Raw genomic sequence first — 12,701 nt, forward strand, 5'->3', positions numbered from 1 at the left:
TAACTTTTTTGTTTCTTTAATTTTATTATTGAACGCGGGGGAATTCGGGGGAGGGGCGTGGGGATGGTTTGGGTGGAGTCTATAGTGGTATGTCAGGTAAGAGTTGTTTTGTCAAAGTATTAATCAAATCTAATCATAAATAAAGAAGTTATGGCAATTTTAGCAAAATTTAATAATTTGACCTTGAGAGTCAATGTCATTCAAAGGTCAAGGTAAAATTCAACTTGCCAGGTACAGTAACCTCATGATAACATGAAAGTATTTGAAGTTTGAAAGCAATAGCCTTGATACTTTAGAAGTAAAGTGGATCTAAACACAAAATTTTACCATATATTCAAAGCTACTTAGTCTAAAAAGGGCCATAATTCTGTAAAAATGACAACCGGAGTTATGCAACTTGTCCTTTACTGTCCCCTTATGATAGTTTGCGAGTGTTAAAAGTATGAAAGTAATATCTATGATACTTTAGGGATAAAGTGGACCAAAACACATTCCTTAAATTCCTTAAAGCAAACAGCGCAGACCCTAATGTGACGCCGCATCATGCGGCTTCTCTTCTTTGTCTACGCTGTTTGCCAAGGCCTTTTTTCTAGACGCTAGGCATAAATGGGTTAAATTCTTAAAACTTGTTATTGGTTGGTGCTTGAATCTCATCACTTCCTTAGACCCAAATACATTTGAAACAATCAAATTACCTGAACATATTATATGTGAGGCATACGTTTGTGCTAAAAATATTTTATTTTAATCAAAACAACTTGTTACACACGGTAGAACGTCCGTGGGATTAAGTACGGGCATCGAACAACACGATTCAGTGATACAGAAAAAAGCGACATTTCTTATCAAACTTTACCTTAAATTATTTAGCCTCAATATGTGAAAAAAGGGTTTAATGCATGTGCTTAAAGTGCCGTCCCAGATTAGCCTGAGCAGTCCGCACAGGCTAATCTGAAACGGCACTTAACGCACGTGCATATAACTCCGTTTCTGAGAGCGCGGCTCTATAACTATTTTCCGCAGAATCTCTGTCAGTCGTGAAGTTAGTTCTTCGGGGTGAACCGGGTTTACATGGTCCCCAGGGTAACTTCGTCTTACTGTATGATGGCGACGGCGAAATCACATTTGCCCTGGTATCACACACAGTGCACTACAATGGAAAAGGTAAGATTCCCTCGTTAACCCTTGTCCGCTCAGAAGCAAAGTGAAAATGACTTTTGCAACCAGAATAAGACCAGAACAGGATGCGAGGAACACGCAGGCTGTCCAGGTTTTATGCTGTTTGCTGCTCATCAGTATCTTGGGGTTGAAAATAAAGCTTTTAAAATTTGAATCTAGTAAGAAAAGTCCTCAATTTTAATGGATTTTCTAAGGTTTTACAAGCGTTTCAAAATGCGTATCAGTAAAGGGTTGACACTGGCTCGAATGTATAGTCATTTTTGCGCTTGGAGCAAAAGTGTAAATGGGCTGTACTTGTTCAGCATCTTGTTTCACGCATTTTTTGGTGTGTGCATAATATGTTTATACAGGCCGTTAATATGCGTAATTCATTTCAAGTTTGAAAGAATTAATATCCTTAAATCAGTGGTGAAAATTAAGACATGTTCATGGTATGGTTAGTAACTTAGTAAGAGATATTATACAAAACAAACCATTTTTGTTTTTGATTTAACAACATTAAATATATGTTTTTAACTATTTATTTCGTACTATAGGCCGTAAGATCATCGAGTTTCACGAAAACGATGGAGGAATTGCCATCAAGATCATGAGAACCAACGAAAACAACCCTGTCCACAACATCCGGTTGATCATGCCTGGATTTGAGGACAGGCACGAGTTGTTCCCCTTCTACCCCCCCTTCATAGAAAACCTCAAAAGATACTCGGAGTTAAGGTTCATGGACTTCCTTGCCACAAATGCACACACGGTAATGACCTATGTTTACAAAAACGGAATACCGTTAGGGCCATCGTGGTTACACATTAAAATCCAGAGGGCGACAATGTGATAGTGCGATAGTACGATGGCGACAATGCGACAGTACGATGACGACAGTGCGACAATACGATGGAGACCGTGCGATAGTACGATGTCGACAATGCGATAATACGATGACGACAGTACGACAGCGACAATGCGATAATACGATGACGACAGTGCGACAATACGATGGCGACAGTGCGATAGTACGATGGCGACAATGCGATAGTTAAATAATACGATGACGACAATGTGACAATACGATGGCGACAGTGCGATAGTACGATGGCGAAAATGCGAAAGTGCGATAATACGATGGCGACAATCCGATAATACGATGACAACAGTGCGACAATACGATGGAGACAGTGCGATAGTACGATGGTGACAATGCGATAATACGATGACGACAGTATGATAACGTGATAGTTCGATGGCGACAATGCGATGATACGATGGCGACAGAACGCTATGACTATCGCATTGTCGCCATCGTACTATCGTACTGTCGCCATCGTATTGTCGCACTGTCGCATGGTCGCATTGTCGTCATCGTACTATCGCGTTGTCGCATTGTCGCCATCTTACTATCGCATTGACGCCATCGTACTATCGCACTGTCGCCATCGTATTGTCGCACTGCCGCATTGTCGTCATCGTACTTTCGCGCTGTCGCATTGTCGCCATCCTACTATCGCATTGTCGCCATCGTGCTATCGCATTGTCGCCATCGTACTATCGCATAGTTGCTATACTACTATCGCACTATCGCATTGTCGCCCTCTGGATTTTAATGTGTTACCACGATGGCCTAACGGTTATTCGTATTAAAGAGTGTTTATGCCTCTCTCTGGGAAAAACGGTCTCAATGCATGAGCGCAACGTTTCGTTCCCCATTAGCCTTTGCAGTCCGCACAGTCTTATCTATCAGGGACGACACTTTCTGCCTTTACTGGATTTGCGCTAAGAAAATAATTCCTTTAAACGAAAAATTCCATAAAAGCGAAAAGCTCACTGCACAGGCTAATGTAGGACGACGCTTTACAAACATGCAATTACCCCCGATTTCCCAGAGCTCGGGAAAAGTATCATATTTAGGATCTTCTATGTGTCATCATGGTATCGTATGATATTGCTTGTATAAGTATTATTTAAGCTACAAGAGGTTACACATAAGCTCTGAATAAGATATAGAGAACAACAGGTTACTGCCTGATCTTTTTGTAATATATCAGGCACGGCTTAGAATAATATAACGACGAGGCTTGCTGATTTGTGCCGAGTCTGATACTAAGTATATTACAAAAAGATCAGACAGTAACCTGTTTTTCTGTTTATCATACCTCTACGTCCCCAATTTAAAAGAAATAATGAAAAAATCGATTAAAGCTGCATTTGTAACGGGAATGAATATGACTTATGTCGTTTGACGTGTTAATAATGACGACATTAGCACGTGTGCTTAATATTTGTAAAAAAAATGAGTTTTTGCTGTTTGTGTTGATTTTTTTGTTTAAAATATATTACAGGTACATCCTGGTATCATGTTTTGTTGAATTTGAATCGATTTTACTAAAAATGATTACTTTAAAGTTGATTCCGAGTAATATGACCCACCTCCTATCATCGACTGATATAAAAACTTCCTGTTGAACTGATATAAAAAATATACCATGCAACGTTATATCAGGCAGATATCAATTCAGTGGAATGATAAAAACGTATTCATAGCAAAGAAATTTCAACTCCAAAAAAACAAGGAAAAAACGTGATAACAGCTCAATATCAAATAACGATTTAAGTCATTAATCAGCACAATTATGTCGTCCTCAAATGAAACGAGCCGCGTTCTGAGAAAACTGGGCTTACTGCATTAGCGTAAAGTGTCGTCCCAGATTAATCAGGGCCGACACTTTCCGCTTTTGTGGTATTTTTAGTTTCAAGGAAGTCCCTCCTTACCAAAAATCAAGGTTAGGCCTGCGGACTGCACAGGCTAATTTGGGATGACACTTTTCGCACATGCATTAAGCCCAGTTTTCGCAGAACAAGGCGTAAATGAACAAACGCACATGAACTCATGTACAATTTCAAATTATTGCATATAAACTCGCTGCCTACATAATACCACGAGGAATACATGATTTTGGCGTAGTAAATGATGCGCTTTCTAGAGATATAGACTGACAAACAACATTGATCAATATACGGTTTTCTGTATAAGAGCGGTCCGACAAACAATGAAGTCAATAGGCCCACGGTGAAAGGAAAATTAAAAGTCCAGCTGGGGGCCGTTTCTTAGAACAACGTACGTTCAAAAGCATACGTAAGTGCAAAACTTAAAGCTATTAGCGTTTCTATAAACTTCGTAAAGTTACGTTTACCGTAAGTTTGCACGTAAAGTTACGGTTGCTCAAAGGCTCGCGTAACTCATTTATTTTACGTAAATATAGCGGCGTATGCAACGATTTTTTCGGAGAACCGCACGTTTGCATCGAATTTATAGGGAATAATAGTGCCAATAAATATTTTAGCCTACGAAATCTACGAGCGCAACATCATTTTAGTTAATTTAAACCTTATCTATATTTAGATCTTACTATAGACCGAGAAATATGACGAGAGAAATTCTTTACACAAAAATCCGCTAGTATTTATTAAAGGCGAGTGACCCGTCATCCATACAATACCGGGCATTAAAACCATAACAAAAATAGTTATAAATATGAGAAAGGCTTTTAGTACCGCATAGGAAATGGTCAAGCAAGCATTGGTGGTTAAACGTGGTTAAAGGGTATTTCTTGGTATTTTCAATGATCTTCGATGAAAAGCTTATTACAGCCTGAACCAACCACGTGGTCAACAAGACGCCTGAAGACTTTCCACACACAGACCGGAAGTGAGGGCGGTGCCATCGAGTACGCCATCCTCTTGGCCAACATTCTTGGGGCAGATCCCTGGTTCTGTCAGCCCCATGCGGCGGATGACGACTTCCTGAACAGATTTGCGCGTATGGCACTGTCGGATTTACGTCCGGATGTTAAGGTTAGCTCGTGTCCTCATAACATACTGTATTGATATAGTGATTTATGCTCCCAAATGATAAGAACGCACATAAGTAAGTCTAAGATATATAAAGATAGTAATTTAATTCGTTATGTGAATAAGATGTGATAGAATGCGTACGTATATGTGGTTGTGACCTAAAATGCATAATTATAAAGGAAGAAAAAGCATCATGCGATCCACAATTCGATATCTTTAGCTGTAGCATTTTTCTTTAGTTCAGTGTTTTCTATTTACAGTTTATTACATACCCAATACTATTACACACTTGATCGAGACTAGTGAAAACAAGACAAAACGGAGTTGAAAATTTACAAGTAACTACAGTGTCCATATGTAGATATTTCAATTATTATTCAGCCACGCTGTTGTAAAACAGCTCTAATGCATACGCGTTAATTATCCCAGTCCGCACACGCTAATAAGGGATGATACTTTCCGCTTGTATGGATTCTTTCGTTTGAAACACGTCTCTTCAAAACGAAAATCAGTTTGAACGGAAAGTGACGTTCCTGATAAGCCTGTGCGGACTACACATGCTAATCTTGAATGACAGTTTACGCACATACATTAACCTATTTACGCCTAGCGTCTAGAAAAAAGGCCTTTGCAAACAGCGAAGACCCAGATGAGACGCCGCATGATGCGGCGTCTCATCAGGGTCTGCCCTGTTTGCTTTAAGGAATTTCTGTTAAAATATTCTTAATGTATAGTTTTTTTAAATAGCCATCCCTTATTTTGGAAATAACTTTATCCAATTTAGAAGGATGGGAGAGTCCACTAGGCATAAATTGGTTAATGCGGATATCCTAGAGCACAGCCCTATTATTGTACAGGTGTACGTTGAATATTCAAATGAAGTGTGGAACGGCATTTTCCGGCAAACAACTTACAACAAAGAGCAGGGAATGAAGCTAGGTCTGGACACACAGGACTGGAAGGCAGGTGGAAAATATTACAACAAACGAGCAACCGAGGTTGCCGACATATGGACATCTGTAAGACACATATACTATCATTATTCCAACCTCGTTCTGGAAAAAACTAGACTTAAAGTGTGTGTGTAAAGTAACGTTCAAGATTATCCTGTGCAGTCCGTACATGTGAATCAGGGGCGACACTTTCTACTTGTATGGAATTTAAAAGGTAAACTAAGTCTCTTCCTAGAGAAAAAACTGTAAAAGTTGACAGTGTCGTCCCTGATTAGCCTGCGCTGTCGACACAGGCTAATCTGGGACGACACTTAACGCACATGCTTTAAGTCTAGTTTTCGTAGAGCGAGGCTTATTAATTAACCGTTCATTGTGTTTGCATGTTGTTATACTTGCTCTTTTAAAGCTCTACTAGTAAACAAAACAGATTTTTTTGCAGGAATCATGTAACGGATTGGAACACAAATGATCGCATTGAAATCGATTAGAAAATAACTTTATGGACATTGTTAATCGTTGATTGCTTGACATATATTTTTTGTGTTGCCACTGAAGTAAATGGATAATGTATATTTTGTTAACAATATAGCCCATTTGGTCAACCAGTTTTCGACATAAACAGATTTGTAATCACTTCTTGCAACCCAAGTAGTTTTCAATAAAATAAACGCCATTAATAATTTCTGTCATTTGATGTGATGATAATGTACATTTAATAAATAATTTCGGCGGACGGGGGCATTTTTCTTCAAAAGAATATAATATTTTCCGATCATTTTTCATAACTTTTCTTCTGTTGTTCTTTTCTTTTCTCTTAAAAAAAACACAAAAAACCTATCACAACAACCAAAGAAAAAACATATTAATCCATTTTTTTTATTTTTTTTTTAAATCTTAAGGAAACCAATTTATTTAAATATATATAAGCATTTCTTGTATAACATGTCTGAACTTTATTGCTTTGTAAAATCACGTTGTTGTATGATCATATACATGTATACATTGTATGTATTATGTTGAATAAAAAAAATAAAAAATTCCGAGCCATTTCTGAGCAAAGATTTTCTCCACACATCAGTACTTAGTGTGGACTAAAGTATGGCGTCACGAGGTTATTATTGATAAAAAGGCAAATAACCACTAATTATAGATGAACACCATTTGTTACTGCTTTTTGATAGATATTTATGAAGTAATAGTCATGTTTTATAATCCGGCAAGGTTCTTGGAAACAGAGTCATCCCCGTTTGGGCATGGCAGACAGGGTTTTATGACTTCACGCGACAGATCTTCGAAGACCTCGGAACAAGAGCGGCACATTTCAAAGCATACGCCATAACAGGCTACTTTGACTGCGACCAGGTGACTGGCACCAAACATGTAAGTCTTGATACTGAGTGCGCACTTTTTGAAGCCCCGTTTGGAAACGACGGGCCAAATGCATTTGCGAAAGTGTCATATAAGAATAGCCTGTGAAGTCCGCACAGGCTATTCAGGGAAGACACTTTCCACCTCAACTGGATGTTAGTTTAGAAAAGACTTCCTTTAAGCCTAACAGTCCACAAAATCGGAAAGAGTCGTCCCTGATTAGCCTTTGCGGACTCAACATGCTAATCTGGAATTACACTTTACGCACATGCATTAAGGCCAATTTTCCCAGAGCTTGGCTAATTGTCTACTGTCAAATAGCAATGTTTGTGCGGAAAGTGTCGTCCCCGATTATCCTGTGCTTACAGGCTAATCAAGGAAGAAACTTTCCTCTTTTATGATATTTTTTGTTTCAAGAAAGTCACTTATCAGCAAAAATCTTGTTTAGGCGGAAAGTGTCATTCCCGTTTTGCCTGTGCAGACTGCACAGACTAATCTGAGACGACACTCTACGCGCATGCATTAAACCTTCTTTTCACATAGCACGGTCCAATTACACTAAATTACAGAATATGTACTCAATATCGGCAACTGAAATACAAGATTGTTTCCCACATTTTTTTCTTCAAATATAGTGCCTTCCACTTTCGCAGTATATTACTAGTTTGTGTGTTTGAATGTGCATTCCACTAAGGTTATGTTTATTGGGGTTGTTAAGTAGTTTATCTATATTTAGCGGTTTTCGTATTTGGTTGATGTTGTTTAACATTAATTTCTTAGTTAGTATTGTTTTAAATGAACCTTATAGACCAATGACAAGGGCGTCTGTGTATGACTGTAGATGTACAACCCAACTTAATTAGCATCCGTCCTTAATTAGTTAACATTTGAACCTCGCTCTTGCAAAAGGAGGTTTTATGCATGCGCGTAAAGTTTCGTCCCAGATTAGCTTATGCAGGCCGCACAGGCTAATCAGGATTATTTAGTCATTTAATAAAAATAAAAGAGAGTTTACACTTAATTAACAATAACTTATAACAAATAAGTGAGGTGGTTGATGTTTTTTTGTATAACTTATAAATGCGAGTTAATGTCAATTAAAAATAATATTGGAAAAAAACCTGCCAGACGCAAGAATTGATCTACGTTCGCCAGCGTTGTACTTCACGAAGTATACCGCAACGCCATGGTCTTTTTCACAATTCTAATTAAATATAACGCTACAACGTAATGGCTAAAAAAGAAAGAAAAAGGTACTTAAATCGTTCAATTCACATTTAATCAAGTTGTTTTACATTTCTAAAACTAATTAAATACTTTTTTATCACTTTAAAGCCAATAAATCAGCATATATTTAACCGTAACACAGAAATGATCATATCTAGTATATATAGGATCTGGCACGAGTTGTCATAGCATACCACATTTAATTAAACGAGTTCAGGAATTTTGTTAGTATGCGAGCCTTTGGCGAGCTTACTAACGAATTTCCTGGACGAGTTTAATAAAAATATGATATGATATGATAACGAGTGTCAGATCTTTTGTATCACATGCTTTTAAATGAGCAAATTAAATAAATATTTACGCAAACATAATGATAAATCCCGAATGTTGTTTACATTTCGTGACGTCATTTGACGCATTGCAGCAAAATAACAAAATGCGAATGGTCAATAAACGAAAACTAAGCTAATGAAAACGCTTAAAAATGCTGAATTACACATGTGTAATATAAAACAAATATGTAATTGTTGTATTACATGGGAAACAGGGTATAGCATGTGATAAAACGCTACCTGTCGTCTGCACCGATACTCATAGCAAGATAAACCATAGGTGCTCGATGTCAATGACAATGTTTTTTTTAATTTATTGATTTATTTACTTTTAGTTACCCGTTGTTTGTTATAATGCATACACATACTAAATTAATAAAAATCTTCCGACAAAACGTCTTCTTTAAAAAAGATAGTTCGACTATGTATGTATAGATATTGACAAATCACTCGCCATTTTCTAAAGCAACGGAAGTGCGTCATTATGCATAATTAAATCGCTGTCACCCCGCTCGCTTATTGAAATGCGCGCGCTGGCCGGGAACCTCGCGATTTATACACATTAATAACAGCCACTAAACACTATGGGCGCCAGATTTGATTTTTGACGTGCGGATTTTTTTTCAGGAAATCACCATGATAGACGAAATCAAGTTAAACAATTGGTAAGGAATGATTCATGTGTATGTAATTTACAATATCTTTTGTTGATTGCCCCATTAATTGAGTGAAACAATAGTTACAAGGATTTATCACATCGTCTGTGGATGTTTCTGTTGCAACTGAAAGTAGATAGAGAAAGAGCGAGGTTCCCGGCCTGCGCGCGCATTTCAATAAGCAAGCGGGGTGACAGCGATTTAATTATGCATAACGACGCACTTCCGTTGCTGTAGAACATGGCGAGTGATTTACCTTGTCAATATCTATGTTCATAGTCGAACTATCTTTTTTATAAGAAGACGTTTTGTCGGAAGATTTTTATTAATTTAGTATGTGTATGCATTATAATAAACAACGGATAACTAAAAAATAAATAAATAAATAAATAAATAAAAACAAACAACATTGTCATTGACATCGAGCGCCTATGAGAAAAACCAGTGTTATTTACAACTAGATCAATGGATTGAAATATTTAGGAGCTTAAATAATTCGATCCCAATAAAAAAGTATGAACACAAGTGTTTACCTTATTTTCTCATAGCGTTAAATTCAAGAAATCACGCAAGATTAAACGGTTGCTAACAACACTGTCAACAGTACTCAGTACAGTACGCTATTAGTCACGGATTAGTAGAATTGTTTCCCTTGAAAATGATTATTTCGGATAGCTATTCTCCGAAAAAAAATTCAGTGACCAAAATAAACATGTGTCGATTAGACTCGATTTTGTTGGAAACGAAAGACATTGATAATAATGGTTAGTGTAAATTTAAATTTGTAATAATTCTTTTTTACGTCTGGTGCGGCGGATTTAAAAATATAATTAGAAGTGATCCTGTTCAAATGTTTTAAATATGTACCGACAATTGCGACACCTTCAAACTTAATCCACTTAAAGAAGTAACATTTTAGGTTTAATGTACGAAATATCTTGATTTTGCACGTGGCGGAACACATTTTGTATAGCCTTAACATGTAGCAATTTGGCTAAAAAACGGATTTTTTTGCATACTACCAAAATCAATCATGTTCCTATTGGTAAAAGACGACGAACACAAAAAGTTTTTGTATTAATTGTATAAACGAATGTTAGACAACATAAAAACAATATCAAATAATGCATTGTATAGCAATTGATATTTCCGAAAATACAGGGCAAAATAGCCACTTTCGTGGACCCAGTCCTTTTGCGATAAATACTTTTTGTTGTCTAGGTTGTTATTGAAATCAGCGAATGCTAGCACATAAAATTAGTATTGGAAGCGACAATGGTAAATTATTTAGTAAACTACCCTGTTTTCAGAGTGTCTTCCAGTGCTGCATCACTTATTTATTTGAAAATAACATTGCATATGGTTTCAAAAGTATTGTCAAGTTTTCTTCTTCTTTCAGAAAATGTAAGTAATTGACGTAGGATTGATACTGCAATAGAAAAAATCACATCCATGCATATGTTTTTTTTAAAGTCGGATAACAAGGAATTATGGATGTAAATAAAAATAGCTGGACAGAAAAAAAACGTTTTTATTTCTGAATAGAATAGTTTTTAATGGCTCCTGTACCTTTCGACATCTAAATTGCACACTGATGAGCCCCACAAGAAATTGTCTACGAGTGGACATTAGGGTCTCATTGGTCACCGCGCATTGGTGTGTACCCCACAATAATATCGTTGGCGAATTTCCGGGCAGCCGGGGTAAATTCGATCGTCTTTGCCTTAGAATTCAAAACTTCGCATGAAATGTCACAGGGGCAGGTCAGTACATTTATGCCCAGGGTGCAGAATCAACTGGGTTATCAGCGGTTTACACACGGGCTGGACAGAATGTAATCACACCGTTAAGAACTTTATTTTTGCAAATATCTCAAGTTATTGAAATACATTTGCAAAACTATTTACTGCATTTTTTTAGCAGTTTGTGCCGATATCTTAAGGTATAAGAATAAATCCTTGAATACATCTGAAATCGGTAACACAATTTTACGTTGCGTGTAACAAACTGGTCATTAACCGTGTACAACGTATGCAGTAAAAATGAAATTTTTGAACAAAAACACATGCTTATTTAATATTTTAGTAATCATGATGCATTTCACATTGCAAAAAGCAGCATAAAAATCTGTCTTTTATGCACTAGTTGAAATTCTTAAGAAAACTTTAAAAAGTGATTTGAAATAAAGCACCGCTTACCGTCGTGTTAAATCTATCAAATTTAAAAAGTGGCAAACCCAAAAAGTCACGTGATTCTGCACGCACCTTAATGCAGTTGCGTAGACGCAGCAAGACCTGTAAATACACTATGGGATGCACCAAGAAAGTAACTTTCGGCGGTGCAAGGTTATATAAGAACACGTATACCATATTCTGCATAAAATGCATGTTCAAGTAAAGGCGAAATTGGCAAATATATCTATACAAGGTAGCATAGAACACTCCCACTGAGTTGATTGATATAATAGCAGCAGAGCTGAGCTAATGTGCAGAGCCACTGCTCCACTTCCTAGTTGAAATACTGATCAACCACAGAGTGACGCCACAGATCAACCACCGAGTTGAACCACAGTTCAACCACCGAGTTGAACCACAGTTCAACCATCGAGTGACACTAGAGTTACAGTTCAACCACCGCGTTGAACCACAGTTCAACCATCGAGTTGAACCACAGTTCAACCACCGAGTGACACCACAGTTCGACCACTGAGTTGAACCACAGCTCAACCATCGAGTTGAACCACAGTTCAACCACCGAGTTGAACCACAGTTCAACCACCGAGTGACGCCACAGTTCAACCATCGAGTTGAACCACAGTTTAACCATCGAGTTGAACCACAGTTCAACCACCGAGTTGAACCACAGTTCAACCACCGAGTTGAACCACAGTTCAACCACCGAGTGACACCACTGTTCATCCAAAGCTCAACTTTCACGTTGAACAACGGCCCAATGTCTATCTCTAACTCTGTGCACGGACTGGTTTTAATAAGAGTGTTCAGCTATATAGGTGTATATAGTCTCAGCTAAAACAAACGCTTGGAAGTTACACAGGTTTTGATTGATTAGTATACAATCATATGTAACTATTCCCAGCTTAATCATACTAATCTTTGTTTTACCCGAATGGATTCGCTTTC

The 12,701-nt window shown here is 37.5% G+C and overlaps 1 protein-coding gene across 1 annotated transcript; it reads left to right on the forward strand.

Moving 5' to 3' along the window:
* Nucleotides 1-606: 606 nt before the first annotated feature.
* On the forward strand, nt 607-12,125 carry LOC127857435 (uncharacterized). The gene is made up of 7 exons (XM_052393830.1): nt 607-610; nt 1,024-1,164; nt 1,716-1,930; nt 4,822-5,025; nt 5,883-6,044; nt 7,200-7,358; nt 12,096-12,125. The coding sequence occupies exons 1-7, from the start codon at nt 607-609 to the stop codon at nt 12,123-12,125; spliced, it is 915 nt and encodes a 304-aa protein (XP_052249790.1).
* The last annotated feature ends 576 nt before the right edge of the window (nt 12,126-12,701 follow it).

The sequence above is a fragment of the Dreissena polymorpha genome, chromosome 14 (genome assembly GCF_020536995.1).
Source record: "Dreissena polymorpha isolate Duluth1 chromosome 14, UMN_Dpol_1.0, whole genome shotgun sequence".
Classification (NCBI taxonomy): domain Eukaryota; kingdom Metazoa; phylum Mollusca; class Bivalvia; order Myida; family Dreissenidae; genus Dreissena; species Dreissena polymorpha.